This window comes from Podarcis cretensis (genome assembly GCF_951804945.1).
Source record: "Podarcis cretensis genome assembly, chromosome: 12".
NCBI lineage: Eukaryota > Metazoa > Chordata > Lepidosauria > Squamata > Lacertidae > Podarcis > Podarcis cretensis.
In genome coordinates, this window is record NC_137181.1 from 45,571,734 (window position 1) to 45,594,522 (window position 22,789).

The window sequence follows — 22,789 nt, forward strand, 5'->3', positions numbered from 1 at the left end:
GGCTACCTACCTGTAACTAGATTTTTGCACATGCTTACTCCAGAAATTTGTGATTCCTACCAGAACCAAGCTGACAAGTGCTTTCACTTAGGGAAAACTAGGAGTGTATTTCTAAGTTTTCATTTTCAGCAGTCTATTGCAAATAGCTTTTTAGTTGTTTCGGCTGTTGATGTGTTGGGAGTTCGATATACTTCTCATCTTAACTGCAAATCACCCATACATCTCCCAGCAAATCTGATCTACATTCCGCCAAACCCTTCTGTAAGGTGCCAAGCAAGCCACACTGTTTACCCACATACTTAAGTTTCTCATTGACTTATTTATTTCAACCTGCTGTTCTTAATGACATATACCTGAACCTTTAAAAGCAAGGATTCAAAATTACAGAATTCAGTATTCTCTCAGAAAAAATATGCTTGGAGCACGAGCAAGAACACAATATGATTTAAGCTTTGCTTAGAATGGTTTGAAACTATGCTTGGAGTTAGCTGTTGTTTGAAACACTTGTGTTGCAGATCAGGGAGCAGAAAAACATGAAGCAGCAGGCACATCATCTGGGATTACTGATCAAGAGAAGGAGCTCTCAAACAGTGCTCTGCAAGCATTCATGGTAAGGCAATTCTTGAGATAGCAAATATGTATGTCATACACATGTAGTGTGATAGATAGTTTTTGGAAGCACAGTGTTTCCCATAGCAAGCAAAGTGTGGAGCTGGTATGATTTTGAGGAGCAGCTTATTTCACATCATAGGCACTGCTTCTTATAAAGAATAAATTCAGACATCCCAAAAGGTATAGAATACCTCCAGCCTTTAGTCTGACGTTTTTGCAGGGGAAATTTGATAGATCTTTCCACTCTAGCAATCCTTTTAATATTTTGGTTTCTGCATAGTTCAGGCTGCTAGCTAGGCAAATATTTCCCACTGAGGTAGGAAAAGGAGACGGGCGGAGGGATTGCACACATGACTTGTTCCAGATTGGAAAATGTGACATGTGCCTGTGCTCCTCTGTAAATTAGAAGCAGTGTTTTGGAATTCTAAGCTGGGTTTTGATTTTTAAAATGTGTCTGTTTAAACATTGCCTTTTCAACTGTGATCCTTGCAGGCTGGCAACTACGAAGCTTGTCTACAACACCTTAGCTGCTTGCAAGAAATTAACAAGGATGATTACAAAATAGTTTTGAACATGGCAGTAGCAGAGTTCTGTAAAAGTAATCAGACGACAACTGACAACTTGAAACAAACACTTAATCAGCTGAAAAACCAGGTATTGCTTGCTTGTTTGCTTGTTTCCGCCCTCTTTTTTGTAAAGGGTTCCTTGTGATTTGCACAAATATTTCTCGTCCCTCCATAATCCTGCAAAAAGTCATTTCCAAAAGGCAGTGGAATCTTGAAGACCAGAGTAGATACTGCAGGAAGTTCTTTCTGTTCTTATTTCTGTTTGTAAGTAAACTTATCATCTTGTATTTGGGGTGCTTTGGGAAATGGCAATAGCAAGTTACATTTTCACGTAGACCAGTCTGTAGCACATACTGATTTAACAGTGCTTTTTTTTATTTGGTCATAAATGGAGGAGTGGGTAAGGAAAAAAAGGGCTGTGTTTTTATCCCCCAGGTTCATTCAGCTGTTGAGGAAATGGATGGATTAGATGATGTTGAAAACAGCATGCTTTACTACAATCAAGCTGTTATTTTGTACCATCTTCGGCAGTACACTGAAGCGATAATAGTTGGAGAGAAGCTTTATCAATTCATAGAACCTTTTGGTAAGTTGACAGAGGTAAAAGGCTCCTGTTCCTCATCTCCCCTATCTCAGATTTCATGCAACTTTTGCTTGATAAAGCTAATTTGTATTCGTTATATTTAAAATTACATAGCTAGTCAAGATAAATAGTTCAAAAATAATTGAACATATTTTTCTCTTTTGCATATAACAATAGTATACTGTAATCACAGGAGCAAATATGTAGCTGCCTGTGTTCAGATACCTCTTCATATGCACAACTTCAGAAGTTTGCAGAAGCTGCTGTCTAATTATGTGCACTTATATGACTAGCCTTAAACTGAAAGCCTTAACAAAGTCAGTATTTAAACCAGAAAAGTATTGTGGTGGTTGGTTTTCATAAGTAATCCTTAATGTAAATGTGAAAATCACCTGCATTTGGGACAGGTTTAGTATCCTTGAACTAGTTTTAGCGAACACTATCGAGGAAAGGACTAAATGTTTTGTTATTTTGTCTTCTAGAGGAGAGATTTGCCCAGGCAGTGTGCTTCCTGCTTGTAGACTTATACCTGCTGACTTGCCAAGCTGAAAAAGCCTTGCATCTGCTTGCTGTATTGGAAAAAATGATTTTACAAGGTGGCAACAACAAAAATGGGAAAAATGAGGTAGGTCTAGGAGAATATAGAGGAAATGTAGTAATTTAAGAATGCTTGTCCAGCTAAATCTTAATTGGCCTTTTGAAACAATAGTGGAATTTCATATAGTTCGGATTTGGAACTGTTCACATTAATAAGTAAACTTATTTTTAACAGCATAGGAATCCTTTATTGTAGCCAAACTGCTTTCTGGTGGCCTCTTAACAATTTGTGTTTTGTTTTATTTTCACACAGGTGTTGCTTTTGAGAGTCACAGCTGCCATCTCATAGGCTTTTCTCTGTGACTGTTTTTGTGGCAATGCCTTCATTAGGTTAATTAGGGTTGGAGGGCTACTCCTTCATGAGATGCTTCAGGAATTATGAACTATGTGTCATGTAACACCCACAATCATCTGCTTTAAAATCTGACAATTGTTTCATCTCTCAATTTGTGATCAGACAGGTAATAACACTAGTAAGGAAACTTCCAATCACAAAGCTGAAAGTGGAACCCTGACAGAAGCTGCTAAGTCTAAAATTCACCAGGTAAGACTAAATATAGGGCTTTTTTATTCTATATGACACTTTAGAAGGTACTACATGCTGTTTTGCATTTTTCAAGTGACCCAAGGCTAGGACATATGTGTGTTGTTGTTGTTTAGTCGTGTCTGACTCTTCGTGACCCCATGGACCAGAGCACGCCAGGCACTTCTGTCTTCCACTGCCTCCCGCAGTTTGGTCAAACTCATGCTGGTAGCTTCGAAGACACTATCCAACCATCTCGTCCTCTGTTGTCCCCTTCTCCTTGTGCCCTCCATCTTTCCCAGCATCAGGGTCTTTTCCAGGGAGTCTTCTCTTCTCATGAGGTGGCCAAAGTATTGGAGCCTCAGCTTCACGATCTGTCCTTCCAGTGAGCACTCAGGGCTGATTTCCTTAAGAATGGATAGGTTTGATCTTCTTGCAGTCCATGGGACTCTCAAGAGTCTCCTCCAGCACCAGAATTCAAAAGCATCAATTCTTCAGCGATCAGCCTTCTTTATGGTCCAGCTCTCACTTCCATACATTGCTACTGGGAAAACCATAGCTTTTACTATACGGACCTTTGTTGGCAAGGTGATGTCTCTACTTTTTAAGATGCTGTCTAGGTTTGTCATTGCTTTTCTCCCAAGAAGCAGGCGTCTCTTAATTTCGTGGCTGCTGTCACCATCTGCAGTGATCATGGAGCCCAAGAAAGTAAAATCTCTCACTGCCTCCATTTCTTCCCCTTCTGTTTGCCAGGAGGTGATGGGACCAGTGGCCATGATCTTCTTTTTTTGATGTTGAGCTTCAGACCATTTGTGTAATTATTTCCATTCCACAGTCACTCCAATGTATATAACTGTAAGAGTAGCTTTGTTGTGTACTGGCCTGTGTTAGATACAGCTCACAGCAACTATTTTTTTCTGGCAAACATTGTGCTCAATCTAGTCACTCTGATTGTGGAAATAGTTGCTGTCCTTCGTTATCAATATCCATGTGCGTGTCAGTTCACAGCAAGTTTCTCTGTATAATTATGTACCCAGAAGGTATTATTACGTGGACAAAATAGGCAGCCACTTAGATGTGTGAATTAGTCTTTAGTTTCAGTATTTCAAATCGTTACGCCTATTTTGCAAGCATATAATACAGTTCTAACCTTTTGCTTTGTATATCCTTTACTAATGAAATATACTAAAGTGTAGTATGGATTTTCTGATGACCCTTAAACAATGTTGGTGGGCTATTTTAATTAGCAATTTAGTTTAGTACACAATTCCTCAACTGTGTTAAGGCTTCAATTTATCTTCAGATATTCAATTTTGAACATAAACATGTTTTAACCTTTGTTCAGCAAATTGTGTATCATGGCATGTCACTGTATATTGTTCCCCAAATACAATAATTAATTTCAGAGTAGCAGTCATAGTTTTATTTCAGTTTCATGAGATCACTTATTCATTAACAGTATAAGGTGCGAGCCTATATTCAGATGAAGTCTCTGAAAGCATGCAAGAGGGAGATAAAGTCCGTTATGAACACCGCTGGAAATGTAAGTAACCATAACTGTTGGTTTAAGTCACATGTTTGTATTTTTAAAGAATCATTCATTCATCATAGCATTTGATGGACAGATCGTAATGTGGAAGGGAGACATTGAAAATAAAGACTCTCTTTTAGGATTTGAGAAAATGACATAGTTGGGACTTCTAGAGTCCCAACCTGATTCTGGATTGTTAATGATATAACTATTCATCTAGTTTATACATCTGTGATAGGACTTGGCAGTAGCTTTATAGGTGATGATTGATTTTGTAGATTCTAATGTTTCATTTAAAGATTTGAACTTGTACTCGGTTGGGTTTTAGCAGCAGAATAAGAGTTGTAAAAGCCCCCCCCCCAATCACATTTCTTCAAAGAGGTCAGTGCCCCAAATACCTTCCATCCCAGTTCTTCCATTACTACCAGCCAAGAAGGGGTCGGGGCACCAATACAGGACTGGTCTCCTGGTGCCATTGTCACTGCTGCTTAGCAGGGCAGAGCAACAACAAGGTTGGGTGGTATGAGTAAACCAATGAGAGCACCTGATTGGCTCAGCTGGTCCCCCTTCCCTTGCAGCCTCCCTGCCTTGCCTCCATAGTGGTGCTGCTTGGGGGACATGACCGTGCCGCTGTCTCTCCCCACTGGCTGCTCTTGCTTCCAGCTTCACTTCCCTGCACTTATGAATTCCTTTGGAGTAAGTTTCTCTGTTGTAGCTATTTCTCTTAAGCAGCCTCTCAATTTTATGACCCCCTGCTTATGTCAGCAGTCCTTCAGGCCACACTGCAAGTCCTGCTTGGACTGGTAAGTGATGGCTTTCTGGCTGATGGATGTGCAGTCACTTCTGAGCATACTGTTTCTCTCATGTAGATAACTGGAGTATCCAGCCACACTCAATTTCTCCCTTCAAAGTACGAGTAACCATGGATATTGTTCTCTTTACAGTCTGCTCCTTCTCTCTTTCTGAAAAGCAATTTTGAGTATTTAAGAGGCAATTATCGGAAAGCAGTAAAGCTGCTGAACAGCTCAAACATCGTAGAACATCCGGGATTTATGAAAACAGGTACCTTAAACTTATATGTTTGCAAAAACGGGGCTTCATTTCACATTTTAATTCCCTTTCCTTGAATTGGTGTAAAATGCTTGTGTGGACAGGAGTATCTCTAGTAGATTTCTTCCTATATACATAAAAATGCAAGGCTGTCATCACACAGCCCCCATTGGAAAATTTGCATAAACTCATAGGAGGGGAGCAAAAGAGAGTGCGGGTTTTAAAATGGCAGTTTTGAACAACAGCAGAGGTTTCAATAAAGCAGGACTAGAAGGATACAAAGGTGCTATGAGGAAATGAGGGCATTGGCGAGCAAAACGAGCAGCGGTGGCAGTCCCTGTGGGCCTTTTAAAAAAAAAAAATCAAAATCCAGAATTTCATTTATTTATTTATTTCTTAGGTGAATGCTTACGGTGCATGTTCTGGAATAACCTTGGGTGCATCCATTTTGCTATGGGGAAACACAACTTGGGAATTTTCTATTTCAAAAAGGCCTTGCAGGAGAATGACAATGCCTGTGCACAGCTTGGAACAGGTGGCTCCGACACAGGTAAGGTCGACTAGTAATAAAAAACACGCTGCAGGCATTAGCAAATTGTATTTTTATGGGCCTATAATATAAGCATGAAATGGCTCCCTCCCGCAATTGAAATACATCAGTATCGAAAAACTACTTAATATGTGACTTCTTAATATGTAGAATTGTATTTTCCAACCTATTTTTCCACCTAGACCACATAATGCAAAAAGCAGAGCCTCAGTTCTTCCAAATGTTTAAATAGTAATCAATTTAGTGCATCACCTAAATTTATAAAGGAGTTAGCCAGACTTTATATGTATTTTAAGTACCAGATAGACTCCTTACAAGAACTGCATGAGGAATGTGGGAGGTTGCACTCATTGGCCTCACCTCTCTCATATCTCTGGTGGTCATGCTACTGTCGCACATGCAAGCTGCTCCCTAACGTTTTGAGCCCTTATCTAAAGTTCTCCCTCCAGCAATCCTGCTTACCATAAGCGAATAACTTTGAGAGATGCAAAGCTACTATGTATAGAGTGCACAAGATATATTGGGTTCCTTGAATTGGAAAATTGTCATGGCATGAAGAATTGACCACATTAGTGCAGCCTCAACTCAAATAAAAAAGAGGGTTTTTTTGGGAGGGGGGAGAATTTGACTTGGTCTTAATTGACAGGATTCAGATCCCTACTTTCGCTATGAAGTAATTTGTGCGTCCAAGTGCAAGTCACTCGTTAAAATATGATTATGTCACGAAGAGGTTAGTGGTCGTGGGAAAGCAGTGATTATATTCTAGTTTTGGTTAGCTCCAGCGTGACTTGTTAATTAACCTATTCCTTTTCCAGCAGTGTCCTTTTTGCACTTAATGTTATCTGATTCTTTTTCACAGGTAAAAAGTTCTCAGGACGACCAATGTGCACCTTGTTGACTAACAAGCGTTATGAGTTGCTGTATAACTGCGGCATTCAGCTCTTGCATATTGGGAGACCGCTAGCTGCTTTTGAATGCCTGATAGAAGCCGTCCAAGTTTATCATTCGAACCCTCGTCTCTGGCTGAGGATAGCTGAATGCTGTATAGCTGCCAATAAAGGAGTAAGATGAACCCCACAGATTATTTTTTTCCTAATCAGAAATAGTTTAATAGCACATACATACAAAAATGCAGTTCTGGGAGTTTAATGTTTTTTTTAACCCTGCAGTTCTTAAGTTCACAGTATTCTCAGCTGCTTCAGTATCTTTGTAGAACAACCTGGAAATCCTAGTGAGGAGCCAAGTCTTTAAATACTCTGGGAAACTATTAAAGAGAGTTATCACCATTTTCTTCAGGTTGTTGAAAGGAGCCATTTTTTATTATAGGAAAACAACTGCACTTCCATTTTGTTCCTTGTGAGCCTCTTTGGTTGATTTGCATCATCTGCATATTTCAGTTTCTGATTTTAGAAACTGCTTCTGTGTTCTGCTATATGGTATGGTATGGTATGCTACGCTTGGTTTGGACATAATTCTGGACAATTGCTTACCATTACATCCATGAGCAGCAGCAGAGTTTAGTATCACATGGTTCTCTCTTCCCCTTGCATACCCATGAAGAGATTATAAGCTTCCACTTTTAAGCTGACCAGTTACTCTTTATATCCGAACTATGGGAATGGTTTGCTAATATGCAAGGATCGTGGGCTAAGGTTTGATGTGTTTGAACAAACCATAGTTTAACCTAGTTTCAGTTTCCGAAACTTAGTTTAAATGCAGAAGTGTAAGCATTTAATATTGCAGCAGTGGTGGAAGAGAGGGAAGTGGAAAGTTCACGAGCCAGCTTGTGCCCACAACACTGAAACATAGTTTAACATGATGTCGGAAAAGGATGTTGGTGTTAATGCCCAATTAGGTGGGTGTTTAAATCAGAGTGGTTGAATTTGGTCGGTGAGCTAGCAGTCAATCCTGGAATAATCTTTGTATTATTCAGGTTTAGATTCTGTGTCTGCAGAGTTGGCTTTCTGAAAGTGGGTAGATACTATCTACTGAGTTGCAGCCTGACCTAAATTGGTTCACAACTACCACCAATACAGTAGCAAATAATAATTAACACCCCCCCCCCCCCGTTCTTAACACTTTTGGTTTTGAGAGATGGAGTGTTGTTCATGCTTCATCTTTGAAATGTAGCACAAGGTCAGGGAGAAACAGGAGTGCCTTTGCGATATCCTCCAGCTGAAAGCTTGTGAGCGTAATAGCTGTGTGCTGGTTTTTCTCCCTGCTCTGGTTTCTGTTGGCTGCCTGCTTTCATTCAGCAAGCATAGAGCTAAAGCAAATCACAGGTTCCCTCTCATGGCCGGCTAATGGGGAAGGTGGAGATCAAGATTGTTGGACCCTGATTAAGGTGGGACCCCAAATATATGTTGAGACTAAAAGTGGCTAGCTGGTGTATATCATATTTCCACTTAAGTTAATATAGTGTTTCAGACCCGTTAAAACCAAATATTTTCTAATAACACAATGGAAACCATTCAGCATGCTCAAAAGAGCCTGGTAGAATGATGGCGATATAGGAATACAACTTAACACCTTGAGTTGAAGCAGGCTGGTTGTGCAAGTGCAAACAAGAGTTTTATGGGCTTTTATCTTTTTTTAAAAAAAGAGACTTAGATTTCCAGGCAGGAAAGGACATTGTTTGCTCTTCCTGGGACCATGTTAAATTGGGTTGGGACTGATTGCTTTTAATGCCAGCGTAGATTCCTGCAATGAATTCCTGAGTTGAGGTCTGACCTTGGTATTGGCAGTCTTTTTTGTGGGTGTTGTCTGCATGTAAACTGGCTTGTAATAAGTACAACTGAAATTCCTATTGTGCCTAGAAAAATGGGAATATAATGCAGAGTATAAAGATGCTATGGAAAGAAGGAACAGAATACTGAATAGCAGCAGCTAGAGAAAATGCCAGCCTTTATCTAATAAATATTCCTCTTGATACCTTAAATGTTTGTTCCCTAGAGTTCAGAACAAGAAACAAAAGGACTTCCAAGCAAAAAGGGCATTGTACAGTCCATTGTAGGTCAAGGATATCATCGTAAAATAGTACTGGCATCCCAGTCTGTACAGAACATTGTTTATAAGTAAGTTGTGCAATTTTACGTTGCTGTTATCTGAAAGGGAAGTTGCTGGTTGGCTGAAAGCATTTCCAATGTGCCCTTTCTTGGTGCTATTTTTTTATTTCTTTAAGTATTAGTTTTCAGCCAATCATGTGAATGGAAATGCTTTGCGTTGCAACGTTTACAAGGCTGCTTTGTGTATGAGAAAAGTTATGTTGGCTGGCCCTCTGCATCTCACAGTAAACCGTGGTTAATGATTTCCCATGAATACGCAGGTCCCTTCTACTTTGCTCCTGTAGCGTGAGTGAGAGCAACAAACAGCAATCCCTGTGTTTTGTCCAAACTGGGGATTGTGATTGAACACTATTGTGTTTTGTTGTTCCCACTTGTGGAGCACAGGTAAAGCAGGAGCAATCTGCATGCTCATGGGAAACCATGAACTATGGTTTGCTGTAGTGTGCAAATGCTGTCCGCTGTGCCTCATATTTGAGTTCCTCTTGCTTACGGAACACACTTCTTTATAATTGGCTATGTGGTATGAAGTGGAACCTGGACATGGAATCCAGTCAGATGGGTTTAGCAAACACATTAGCACAATTTGTATAGCTTTGTTCTCCAAGGGCGCAGAAAAAGCAAAATTACTACTTTGCTAGGTTATGGGATTTAAGGGACCATCTTCTTAAATTTAGTTTTACACAGGATTCTTGAAACTTCTCTAAGACATAATTGTGTTTATTTCTTTATAATATAGTTTATTCAGAAACAACTTAAAACAGGAATACAGTACTTCATGTAAACCAAAGCTGCTATAGATTAAGAAAAATATTTTGACTTCCTGACTTATAATCCTTGCCTATATTAATGTAGTACAAAGAGCATCAATATACTTTTTTTCCTGTTTTCAAGTGATGGCCAGTCTTCAGCTATTCCTGTAGCTAGTATGGAGTTTGCAGCAATTTGTCTAAGAAATGCCTTGCTGCTGCTTCCTGAAGACCAGCAGGAGCCAAAGCAGGAAAATGGATCTAAAATTGGCAACCAGTTGGGAGGGAATAATGAGAACAGCGAGAACAATGAAGCTTGCAGGTGAGTGCTGTGTCAGATGTTTCTATTGCTTGTTTCACTAAGTGTCTTGCCCACAACTCTAAAAAGAAATTTTGTGGCTGCTAACAGAGTTAGGATAATTGAATACGGAGAAAAATGGGGGTAGTGAAAAGTGGTTTGAAAACAAATGTGTTGCACGTAAATAAAATCTAGCAAACCTAAGGTGTTGTAACTATACTATTACTCTTCCTTTCTTTGTATGTTTCTATTGGTGTGTATTCCAGATACTGGCCTTTTTTCCAGATATTAGCCTTTTTTTCATGGAGGCCCTCAACAGCAGCCCCTTTCCTGTTCCTCTTTTTTTCCTAAGGCCTAAGCAAATGTTACTGGTTGTTAACTTTCCAAGCCTCTCATCATTTCACATTTCGGAAGCTGTTAACGTTGCTACTCACTCTCTGTCTTTGTTTCAGTAGCAAAAGCCACGAAGGAGACAAATTCGTTCCTGCTCCACCATCTTCTCCACTGAAGAAGCAAGAACTAGAAAATTTAAGGTAGGTCCTAAAATTTCTGGATGTGCTGCCAGACAGCGCAGTTACAGTATTCTGTGGACTTTGTTTCTGAAAGAAAGCAATCTAAGTTTGCTTTCCCTAATATAAATCTCGAGTACAAATTATTTTAATGACATTTTATATGAACATATGCTAACGATACATTAATGGAGGTTCTATACTGAATTTAGACCGTTTATACAGATTCCTGGCTCCATATATATCCACCATAAAAGTTTTTTTCATGTAGCTATTAATAAGCAGTAAATTGATTGAGCAGCCTCAGCCTAACTTAATGCTGTGGAAAAAAGGGGCAGCCTGGGGTGGCCCCCACTATGGACTCTGGCCCGCCAGTATGTGGCCTCTCAACAGATAATCCCACTCTAAAGAAAAAAGCTCAGAAGAAGAAAACTTCCCCACCCTTGCAGTAAGTTGTGTCACCACCTAGAAGCTGGAAAGCACTAATTAAATTTAAACTAATTATATTTGGGGGGGAAATGTACTTTTTTCTAGCATGTTCCCACAATGCAAAACAACAAGAACAACAAACCTGTAGTTACGTGAAACATACTCAATAAGCACACAAGACGTAACCGGCTGTACTTTTTGTTACAGTTCCATAGAGTCCTTTCACAGGACCACTACTATGCTGTAAGATCCACTGTCCTGTAATATTACATATGAGCCTGTTCTACTGAAGAAGCCTAGGATGGTGAAACAAGGCTAATATTCTGGAAATCCTTGTCTTAGACTCTGTGAAAGGATTCCGTGGAACTGTAACAACCCTTCATGTGGATAATTGGACTCTATGAACAGAAAGGTGGAATAGACACTTATACATGTATGGACCTTATGCATGAACTGACTAGAGAATGAACTGATCTACTGGGTCTTCTGCTTTTTTCATTGAACTTTCTGAAACTTCCGTTGAAATCTACAATTTGATACAATGAATACCTTATTTATTCAAAAAAACATCCGGTGACATCTTGTGTGTTTATTTAGTATGTTCCTATAATGCAGGCATAGGCAAACTCAGCCCTCCTGATGTTTTGAGACTACAATTCCCACCATCCCTGACCACTGGTCCTGTTAGCTAGGGATGCAACTTCAGAAACTCCCCCTCTCATTCTGTAATTGGTGTTTGGCAGTGTTGATAAAGATGTTAAACCTGGGTCTCCTCCCAGCACTAGCATCCTCTCCACTTTCTCCCCAAAATACTTTCATTGTGGTGGGCATGCATCCAGGTGGAATCTAGTAATCCTGAGTACTAGTTAGAATGCTCAGACCCAGATAGTCATCGGGACAAAACTTCTGCATTGCGGGATAATTGGTGGCATGAGATTCAAAGGAAAGCAAGCTGCCTATGAAACATTACTGTGGTAGGTTTCCACTTGTGTTCACATGCAGTTAAATATTTCACTGGAAATTGTGATTATCTGAGAGGCGCAAGAGAGAGGAAGTTAAAATTTCATTATGTCAACGTAGAACTCCTTTTGTCCTAGCTTATTATATGGCACAAGTTTCATCAGTATTAAAAATGAGCATCCATATATAGGGGAATCATGTAAATGCTGCATTTCCTTGCAAAGAGGTACATCCTCCTCCATAAATCCATGCACTTTCCAAAATGTGGGAATAGCTGCATTAGTGTGTTTCAGGTTTGTTTTTTGCTTTGATCCATGCATTTTGGGTACATGTATGGGAATTAACTTCTGCATGTAAATACTAGGCATGGCCATTCTATAGCGGATGTGTGCCCTTGAATGTGAATTCAGACTGGCATATCTAGAAATGTAATGTGCATATGAATCCTTATTGCAGCATTTAAATGAAACTGTATTTGGACTGTTTTCTCTCAGTTACTTAAACCAGGGGCGAAACTAGGCTTTAATTTACCCAGGTCAAAGACCCAGTTTGGCACCCCTCTGGAGGTTTCACCCAGAGCAGAAAAACAGGCTAGCCCACCCCCGCTTGTAGTTATGGCTCTGCTTAAACATTAGTAATTGTGAGTAACTGTGAATGGCATTAAACCAAGTTTTACTCAAGAGTAGGCCTATTGAAATCAGTGGGCCTAGCATAGATGTGTTCATTAATTTTAGTGGGCCCCTGTGAGTGAAACTTAATTGAATGCCACCCCACAATCCCGCAAGTGGAAGGTTTTGGTGTAAAGGAAGTATACAGTGCCAAGGCTGTGAAAACAATCTCACATTTGACATTTATTGTGCTGTAAAGGAAGGAAAATAATCTTTCACAATCCACTGTTGTTCTCAGTTGATGAAACTTGACAGCCTGTCAAGAAAATCCTGTCATTATAACAAAAATGATTGTACTCCTAGCAGAAAGGGGGGGGGGGGCGGGGAATGGGAAGCATGACAGGAGGGAAGAGAAACATTGATTTTAGCTTCTGTAAGGCTAGCTCTAGATAGGTAGGCTCCCTCCTTATGTCTCACTATTTTTAATCTTCTGCACAAGATGACTGGGAATAGAAGTGTGTTGTTGTTTCATGGGAAATAATAATTTTATCACTCACGCAAATTATCCCTGTCCTTGGCTACTGAGGGATGGAGCTTTGGCAGAAAGGAGTTTCACGTGACCTGTGAACCAAATTTTGCCTTCAGTTGATGTTGTCAGCATGTTAAAAATTCTATACAGAATTTTTGGTTGTCATGGCCATACATCAAAAACCTGTAATGGCAGAGTAGCAGCAGTCCCAGTGTTAATGGATTCTCTTGTTCCATATCTTGAACCCAGCTTAGTGGCTCACCTGTCTGTCCCATACTTCTCCTAGTCTCTGTCCTCAGCAAGTGTCCTTGGAGGGGTGGCTGGTAGTAAACTCCTGCAAATTGTTTCACCTGGTCTCATCCTGTGTAAGCAGTATCGCTTGCAAATTATACATTATTATTAGTCATCACTTACACTTGGGAGTTCTGTTTTGAGCTTCTCTAGTATTTCGAAAGCACATTTGTTTCGGGGAGGGAATATGGGTCATGAAAAGTGTTTCAGATTAGGACTGTAATCCAAAAGTACCCCTTTAAAGGTAAAGGGATCCCTGACCGTTAGCTCCAGTCGCGAATGACTCTGGGGTTGTGGTGCTCATCTTGCTTTACTGGCCGAGGGAGCCAAACAGTTTTTCCGGGTCATGTGGCCAGCATGACTAAGCCACTTCTGGTGAACCAGAGCAGCACACAGAAATGCCGTTTACCTTCCCACCGGAGTGGTACCTATTTATCTACTTGCACTTCGACATGCTTTCGAACTGCTAGGTTGGCAGGAGCAGGGACCAAGCAACGGGAGCTCACTCCGTCACGGGGATTCGAACCGCCGACCTTCTGATCAGCAAGCCCTAGGCTCTTTGGTTTAGACCACAGCGCCACCCACGTCCCAAGTACCCGTTTAGGCTCCTGCAAAGTTTTGATGCATAGTAAAGGGTGCCAATTCTTTGCTTTATATCTTTTAACAGCTGCCAGCCATGCTGAAGTATAGCAACTGTAAAGATTCCCTTGCTGGAAAAGTTTCTTATTCCTAGTACAGTGGTGCCCCGCAAGACGAATGCCTTGCAAGATGAAAAACCCACTAGACGAAAGGGTTTTCCGTTTTTCGAGGCGCTTCGCAAGACGAATTTCCCTATGGGCTTGCTTTGCAAGACGAAAACGTCTTGCGAGTTTTTTCCCTCCCCCCCTTTTTTCTAAGCCGCTAATAGCCGCTAATAGCGCTAATCCGCTAATAGGGATGCTTTGCAAGACGAAAAAACCGCTAGACGAAGAGACTCGCGGAACGGATTATTTTCGTCTTGCGAGGCACCACTGTACACTGGGCTTTCTTAGTCCTTCCCTTCCTCCTGCAATCGCTGCCCCTGTGGCAACCATTCCTTGTGCTTTATTGGAGACTACTTCCAAATTTCTAGAGCTCATAGTCTCTGCCCAGCTGCATGTGGAATCATAGAAAACACTGTAGAACTGCAAAGGCATTAGAACTGTGAATTTGAGGAGTTCAGGTCACATTGAAGTATTAAAGCATTTTGCCCTTTTGGTTTTGATCCTGGTAATTGCCAGAAAAGAATACTTCTAAGGAAAATTGCAGCTTGGTTTCAAAGCTTTATGATAAAACTATTTCCCCCTCCCCCTGCAAAGTCACTTCAAATTCACAACTATACTTAATTCACTTTCAGTCTTGCACAGAAAATTGTCAGCTTGGGGGTGCCATTCATTTGTTTTAGGTACCTTCTGCATTAAAGTTGTACCACAGTGAAACAAAGTGTTACTTCTTAGTGATCTATTACGGTACATAGATAACTTTCATGTGGTGCAGGCTTAATTCATTGTGTAGATGAGAGTGAGTAAACTTTGTGGACTAATAGATCTTGTAAGAAAACTGAACAGGCTGGTTGATATAAAAAGGCAGCTTTTTCTTTTTTTAAAAAAAGCTTTTTCAGACAAAAGGGAGGAAAAGAAGCTCAAGAATGCAGTCATTAAAGGCAGTCTGTGGGGATGTGTCAAAATTCTAGAGTGGGGTTGGGGACAGTTTATATTTCTGTGGGTTTAGCTGCAGATTGTCTGAGTAGTTGGCAGCCTTGAAAGTGTTTGGAGCAATATTGTAAGCTGGAGGCAAGCTACTTGAGTTCAAGTTGCCTATAAGCATATTCTCTTGGTTGCATTAGCATGCAACATTAAGCCTAGTTACACCTGGGCATGAATGAGCAATGTGCTAGTAGTGTATAGAGAGAAATGGGGGTTGCTTACCCCCCAAAAAAACCCTGTTCCTGCTGCTGTGGTACCAGGAGCTAAGCCACAGTTTGGTTGGGCTTAGCATTACATCCCAACTCAGGCTCATGGTTTGTGTCCATCTCCAAACCAGCAGTAAGCAAAAAACAACTCGTGATAAGCATGAGCCCATGTTCCGACGTAACATGAACACATGACTTGGTTACTGGTAGTGCTGCAGCAGCAGGAGAGGGGGAAGAGGAAAAGTGACTATTCACAGCAGTGCGAATGGACTTCAGAATGTCTGTAGACATCAAAGCCTTGCTTATATACTGGAAAATGTGAGCATGATCTCTTTTGCATCAATTAGCTACGAGCCTTTACAGCCAGCTTGGTTAAGAAGCAGCGCTTCCCCATACAAATAAGATAGCATCAGTGTTATTTGACTGCCCTTGATACACAGCACCACCCTAACAGTTGCAACTGCAAATGGATTTTTTAAAAAGCAAAGTAAGATTTTGGGCTTGAAAGGATGCCTGCTTTCCTTGGCAAGCTTTTCCCCCTGTGTGTTGGGATTTGATGTGACATCTGGGCATGGAACAGAGGAAATGGGGAGGAAGCAGCAGAGCGATTTCTTACCCTGCTTGTGTGTAATTAAAGGGCATGCCTCCTGGGACACAGGCATAAAGGAACCCCAGGCCCTGCCATGAATTAACATGGCTTACTGCTGAACCAAAAGTGGGCTTGACAGTTGCCAGAAGGCTGCAGCCGTAATAGCCCACCTACTGGCTAGAGAGTTTAATGGACTCCTCTTGCAGCTCCAAAACACCAGATCTGTCCAAGACGATCCACTCACTCCTCCTCTTTTCTGCCATGCAACAGAGTTGGATCTGTTCTTGTAGCAAGGCAAGCAAAGCCGCCTCCTGCCCTGAAGCCAGGAGAGCCTGCCTTGAACTCTGCTTTGTGAAGTGGAAAATATCCCAAAGTGCTGTGTTAAGAAGGGAGGGAGGGGTGGAATTACAAGCTGTAAAAGCCTGACCTAATACTGACATCCTGATGCGGGCCTTTTGTTTGAAGCTGTGGAATGCTTGGCTCGAATTTCAGGGAAAGAATTTCAGGACCTACTTGTGCTTTATTGAGAGGCTGGAGGGGGACAGCAAGGCCAAAAAAGCATTTCTGCTGAGGTGCCATGAGTGCCAATTGCGCAGAACCCATTTTTATTTTTAGAGATGCTGGAAAAGCTTGTTTTCAATATTTTCCTTTAGTGCACATAGTAAAGTATGTAACAGCTTTATTTTATGCGATAAGGTAGTCTACCTTTCCTCTTTAAAGTTCTCTTAAGTTTATTTATTAAATTTGTATACCACCCTTCATGGGCAGTTCACAGCATAAAAATACAAGATTAAAAACACAATATACATAAGAACAACAACAAACCACCACCCCCATTTATAATAGGATAAAAGGGTGTCATTTAGCCAAAGGTCTGCTTGTGTGGATTTTCTGCATGTATCAACTTTCTATGTGTGTTTCTATTTTTGTTTTCTAGGTGTTCAATACTTGCTTGCAGTGCTTATGTGGCTCTGGCCCTGGGGGACAACCTTATGGCTTTGAATCATGCAGACAAACTTCTCCAGCAGCCCAAACTGTCAGGATCCCTTAAGTAAGCTTGCCCTGGTCAATTTCTTTTACATTTAGTTTCTGTATATAGTGTGTAGGCATGTATGACCTCAAGTTATGCCATAACTGCTCACATAATAGTTGGGATTCTTTTCATCTATGAAGTGCCCAAAAATAATAATTCTCCTCCTCCCCTGATCAGTGGAAAAAATAGACCACCACATGATAAAGGGAGAGACAATTTATATTTACACCTGGCTTTGAAGATGTTTTGCAATTCTGTATATTACTATAATATATATAATATACGCGGGTGGCGCTGTGGGTAAAACCTCAGTGCCTAGGACTTGCCGATCGTATGGTCAGCGGTTCGAATCCCCACGGCGGGGTGAGCTCCCGTCGTTCGGTCCCAGCTCCTGCCCACCTAGCAGTTCGAAAGCACCTCTAAGTGCAAGTAGATAAATAGGTACCGCTTTATAGCGGGAAGGTAAATGGCATTTCTGTGTGCTGCGCTGGTACTGGCTTGCCAGCTGCAGCTTCGTCACGCTGGCCACGTGACCCGGAAGTGTCTTCAGACAGCGCCGGCTCACAGCCTCTAGAGCGAGATGAGCACGCAACCCTAGAGTCGGACACGACTGGCCCGTATGTGCAGGGGTACCTTTACCTTATATTACTATAATACTAAATTGATGAAAGAGGTTCTCAATCCCTTCAGTTTTGTCTTCTTGCCCCTTCAGATTCAAAGGAGTACGGAATGGCTTTGGAAGTTGCGAGAGCTGGAATTAGGCACCTCCAGCTCCAAATGGTCCAAACAATTACTATTTTATACAAGTATCCTCTCATACTTAATTTTTAATGTGGGGTTTCTTAGCTGCAGTAGGGCAGTCACTCAGAGAGAGACATCCATGCAGTAGCTTGATGTGACTTGTTGCCAGATTGACCTTTGCAACTGTGCGCGCTCTTGCTTTCTGCAGGTTCCTTGGGCATTTGTATGCTGCAGAGGCTCTCATCTCTCTAGACAGAATCTCTGATGCCATTACTCACTTGAACCCGGAGAATGTCACTGATGTGTCCCTGGGGATTTCTTCAAACGAGCAGGATCAAGGTTAATGAGTCCATACTTGATTAGAACCGGTCATGCTTTCAGCTGCCTTCCTGCTGTAACTTGTAACAGCTCTACATTTTAATGCACTGTTATAAAGGCCATAGCCGCTTGCAAAGTTCCTAGAATCTATATATTTCAGTTTAAGTGCCCCTAGAATGCTGCTTCCTTTTTCTATAATCTTAATATTGTTAACTTCAATTTGGGCTGTGAACTCTTGGAATCCCCAGCTATGCCTTAACATTGTATGCACTGTCCGCAATGCAAAATACATGTGGAATGCAAAAACAGATTTCCAAGTATGCCTGTATCTGTATTCGTCATATTTGCACTGAATGTTGATGAAACATTCAGTAACATAACCAGATTGACTGGAATGGGGGTCATGAATGATCTTTAAATTGTTGTTTGTCTAAAGCATATGTTGTGTTAAAATGTTGATTTCACTAAACGATGCGTTCCTGCTTGTATTCTCCGCAGGATCTGAGAAAGGAGAAAATGAAGCAATGGAATCCTGTAAGTACTCACCTCTCTGTTTACTCTGTGTAATTACATATGTGAAATTATGCCTTAAGTGCAAGACTGGATAAAAAACTCTGTGCTTCCTTTACTGAGGAGCAGGGTGAGCTATAAATCCAGTAAATGCTCGTGTCCTTTCTGCAGTGTGTTGCACGAACCTGTCAACATCGCTGCTTAAGTCCCTTACCTAATAAAGCAGCTGTTGTACCTAAGAAGTACATTTCGTAGAAGAGTTAGAGGGGAACCCTTCTTAGGGCTCCCTTTTTATTTCTGGCATCACCTGATTTGTTACATATTTTAGCCTAGAGATCTTTTATTCCAGTTAAGGAGCTACTTTTAAATTAAAACCATGGGGACCGTCACTCAGGGCATATGACTCGTGGGAGGGCTTGTATAATGAATGGGAAGTTCATAAATTCAGCTCTGCCACAAAGGAGAAACCATGCATCCATTAGCTCACCATATAACCACCTTCCTCCTTCTGGCCTTTATTATATATTGCATGTTTTCAGAGCAGAGTAGTTGGTACAAGCTGGTACAAGCAAGTGATCCAAACTCCATACCAAAGGAAATGGCTTTGACACTCTGCTGCTGAAAATACTGATAGACATTGGTGTGCAAACACAATTTTCCTTTCTGCATTGTAAATATGCATCTTGGAGCTGTTGGTAATAGAAGCTCCCCAGACAAGTGGTTGAAAAAATTTGGAGATGCATATGCCCATTTCTAGCTTAAGTTTAAAGCTGCACTTGATACACTAAGCATTATTTTTAGTTAGTTACATGGTAAGCCAATGTGGGCTTCCCCCAAAAGTGTAAGCACACAGGCTCCAGTGAAGGAGATTGTATCTGTTTTACTTCTCCCCAATAGTTCTGTGCTGCAACTTATTATCCAAACCCAGACTTGAGGTTTAGTTCTCAGCAGTTATATAACACAAAGGTGTTTTTTCCCCTGTGGCTTATGGTTTATCTGTGACAGCTAATCCATGAGTCTCATTTTGGATGACACACTAAGTCAAGCCACGGCTTCCCTCAGTGTTGCAGCAGAACAACTAGGGTAGACCAGGTTGTGATCTGCTAGCCAGGAGCTCAGGCATTTGTGCTAAGCCATGTGCAGACTGGGCCATTGACAAATGTGTTTTTGCATCTTTTTTTAAGCTGGCAAGCAAACCCCACAATGTTACCCCAGTTCTGTCACATCTGCACGGACCATGATGCTGTTCAACCTTGGAAGCGCCTACTGCTTGAGAAGCGAGTACGACAAAGCACGGAAGTGTCTGCACCAGGTGAGAGTCTTGTGGCCTTTTCACTAGGGGAAACCACCCAAATACAACAAACTGGTCCCACAAGTTGTTCTGATAAGTTTTCCTTATTGAAGCACAAGGTTTTCTCACCCACGGTAACCAAACGTTAACCTGCGATGGGTGGAAAAACAACACTTATAAAACAGAATTGGCACCAGGGATTTTTGATTAAAAGTTGGAAAAATCCTTTGTTTCCCAAATGACAAAGCAATGCTTCGTTCAGAAGACAGAAAGCCACTGCCTCTAGCGAAGTTTTTGTGCATTTGCAATAATTTAAGGCACAGTCTAAAGTGGAGGGCTTTCTTTCACACTTTAATTCAACTCTTTTTTATGGTTTTATTTTGGTGCAAGGCTGCCTCACTGATTCATCCGAAAGAGATCCCACCCGAGGCCATCTTGCTGGCTGTATACCTTGAACTTCAGAATGGTAAGTTGCAAACCCAAATCTTCCTGAATGTACATTGCTATTTCTTGAGATGTTTTACAGACTTTCTTCCACATGAAGCCATAAGGTTTAGGAGTAGTGTGACTTTCAGAACCCCTACCACAGCCCGAGCACCTTGGATTATATTCGCCTGACAGAAAGGCTCGTCTGTGGAAAAGGGAGGGTTGTTTTTGGCACTCGCTCCCCTAACTCTGTGGAAGGCTGCTATTTATAGAGTAACACAAAAATCTATATTTTAAGTCTGAAATTGTTTTCTAGGAAACACACAGCTGGCACTGCAGATCATCAAAAGAAACCAGCTTCTTCCTACAGTGAAAATGCTCTCTGAGATGCGGAAGAAGCCTGTGTTTCAGCCAACACACCTGGTCCAGCCTATTCAAATGCCTGCATTCACCTCTGCTCAGAGGAAGTGAAGAAGCTGTGGTGAAAATTGGCCCTTTTAGGGACCACTTGGAAATTTTGTAATTATATATATATAAACATTTGTGGTACTGCATATGATGTTCTGAAGTGTGTTGGTTTGAATTTTTAATTAAAACAAACAAAAAAATCATACTGTAGATTCATTTTATCCCTTTCTCCAGCATGCGTTCTGCTTGTCAGTTGCCTGGCTTGGCACTTGTGATGCTGTATAATTAAAAGATACAGAGCAAACATACATATCTCAAATGATTTGGCTGCACTGTATGCATAGAGTAGCCCTTTTGACCTTTCCCCCCCATCTACCTAGGAGGTATGAAATACACCTTTTCATGCTTTTGCTGCATGCCTAAGTAGGTTTACCTTGTATATATGGTATTAGCCCACACAGATCAAGGTGTTAGCTCTGCTCTGTTATGCATTGCCTTGTTGCATTCAGGAGGATTAAGTGATGGTATGACCAAACTGTACCTGCAGCTAGCTGAATACCCCACCACATTGGGGTGTCTGCTGGTAAAACACTTTCCATCATAGAAGTGCAGGGCTTTTTCTATAGAGGATGCATTAAAGTACATTAACTGGAAGAAAAACATCAGTTCTTCAAGAGTAAGCTGTTAGCAAGAGGTAGCAAGTAATAGGCTAACCTGCTTTCCAGCGTTGAGTCCATGTGAATTTCTTGGAGTTAGAGAGCTGATGGTTTTTGGTATACATTCATTTAAAAGGGGGGTAGGGAGAAATGGAAGACAAACCACAATTGAAGTGAAACTCACATTTATTTGATTAAACAAAAATAAAATAAACTGCATAGAAACATTTTAAAGTCCAGAGAGAGAATGACTTTGTTTTAAGGCTGCCAGTAGCTGATACATTGTCCCCTTGCTACATCCTTCAGCCTTCTCCATGGACCACAAAGATACATTCAGAAGCCTCCATTAAAAACACGCAAGTTCTAACTTTAATTTTTTAGCCCGTTTAAACAAAGCTTGTGCCTCACCTGTTCTGCTGTGCTCTGCAACTTTGGAGTTCAGAACACCAGCTGACCGAATCTTAAAACGAGACAGGGCTTCAGCTGAAGGAAGGGAATAATTGTCTCGACCAAATCAAGCTATACACAATGCCCATTTTTGTATTGTGGGACTTTAGCTAGGCTGCTTACCTGGAAGTGGACAGCAGAGATTTACTAAAAAGCAACCGGCTCTAGGACTGGTGTTCTTCCCTGCTCTCATTCGGGGAGGGGGGTGTTGAATCCCATGTATCCAAAGCCACCTCCACAGTATGTAATAGCACCAGTGGTTTTTGCACCCACAACAGGAGGGTTTGCAATTCAAAGGTAAGGCCTCCTTCTCGAGCTGAGAGTGAAATCTCTATCCTACGGACCCTGGGGGTGCCTTTTAAAGGGATCATAGGACTGTCCTAAAATTAAATTTCTTGATTGAGCAACTTTGATTCACAAAGATCAAGTTGTACTATATAGCCAATGGAAGAATTTAGTCTGCAGAGGGTGGGTGGGTGTTCCCCCCCCCATTCTCTTTGGTCTTAGACCACCCACTTTGTGTTCAGGCATAGAAAAAAAACTGGACATGCTTTTTAATTTTTTTTTATCAAGGACCAGTGCCTTAACTGTTTAGAAATGTACCACCATCTAAATAGATGCACAACAGGTGAGGCACAATACAAGAAAATATCACATACAGTAAGAAGAGTCACCCCCACAAGCCTGGGTGACTTTGCGCACATTAACTATTTTTAAAAAATGTCATAAGGGGAAGAGACTAAAACCAAGAAGCTCTCCCTGGGAAAGAATCTACATAGACTTGAGAAATATTCTGTAACGCTACAAAAGAATTTTTCTAGTTTGGCGGTTTAAAGAACGCCATCTATTCTACTACATACACTTAACATTCAGTCACCAAAGCTCTCTCGACAAAGGAGCTACAAACAAAATTAAAAGGCAACCTGAGTTTGTACGTTGATACAATCATTGAAGAGGTCTAAGACCATGCAGGTACAACAAAGCTTTCTTTAT

At 41.1% G+C, this 22,789-nt stretch overlaps 1 protein-coding gene across 4 annotated transcripts in view; it reads left to right on the forward strand.

The window, feature by feature from the left end:
- The window catches only part of CNOT10 (CCR4-NOT transcription complex subunit 10), a 41,735-nt gene extending 20,348 nt beyond the window's left edge, over window positions 1-21,387 (forward strand). The window contains exons 2-19 of one of the 4 annotated variants that reach the window (XM_079947270.1): window positions 516-610; window positions 1,105-1,266; window positions 1,614-1,764; window positions 2,244-2,386; window positions 2,816-2,902; window positions 4,341-4,424; window positions 5,357-5,474; window positions 5,863-6,012; window positions 6,872-7,074; window positions 8,965-9,086; window positions 9,969-10,145; window positions 10,574-10,654; window positions 16,904-17,017; window positions 17,949-18,079; window positions 18,557-18,592; window positions 19,753-19,880; window positions 20,250-20,325; window positions 20,602-21,387. In XM_079947270.1, coding sequence (XP_079803396.1) covers window positions 516-610; window positions 1,105-1,266; window positions 1,614-1,764; window positions 2,244-2,386; window positions 2,816-2,902; window positions 4,341-4,424; window positions 5,357-5,474; window positions 5,863-6,012; window positions 6,872-7,074; window positions 8,965-9,086; window positions 9,969-10,145; window positions 10,574-10,654; window positions 16,904-17,017; window positions 17,949-18,079; window positions 18,557-18,592; window positions 19,753-19,880; window positions 20,250-20,325; window positions 20,602-20,756 — 2,213 coding nt within the window. In that variant the 3' untranslated portion in view covers window positions 20,757-21,387. The remainder of the gene's footprint in view (window positions 1-515; window positions 611-1,104; window positions 1,267-1,613; window positions 1,765-2,243; window positions 2,387-2,815; window positions 2,903-4,340; window positions 4,425-5,356; window positions 5,475-5,862; window positions 6,013-6,871; window positions 7,075-8,964; window positions 9,087-9,968; window positions 10,146-10,573; window positions 10,655-16,903; window positions 17,018-17,948; window positions 18,080-18,556; window positions 18,593-19,752; window positions 19,881-20,249; window positions 20,326-20,601) is intronic. The other 3 variants (XM_079947271.1, XM_079947273.1, XM_079947272.1) reach the window with 3 other exon arrangements.
- Window positions 21,388-22,789: the final 1,402 nt, after the last annotated feature.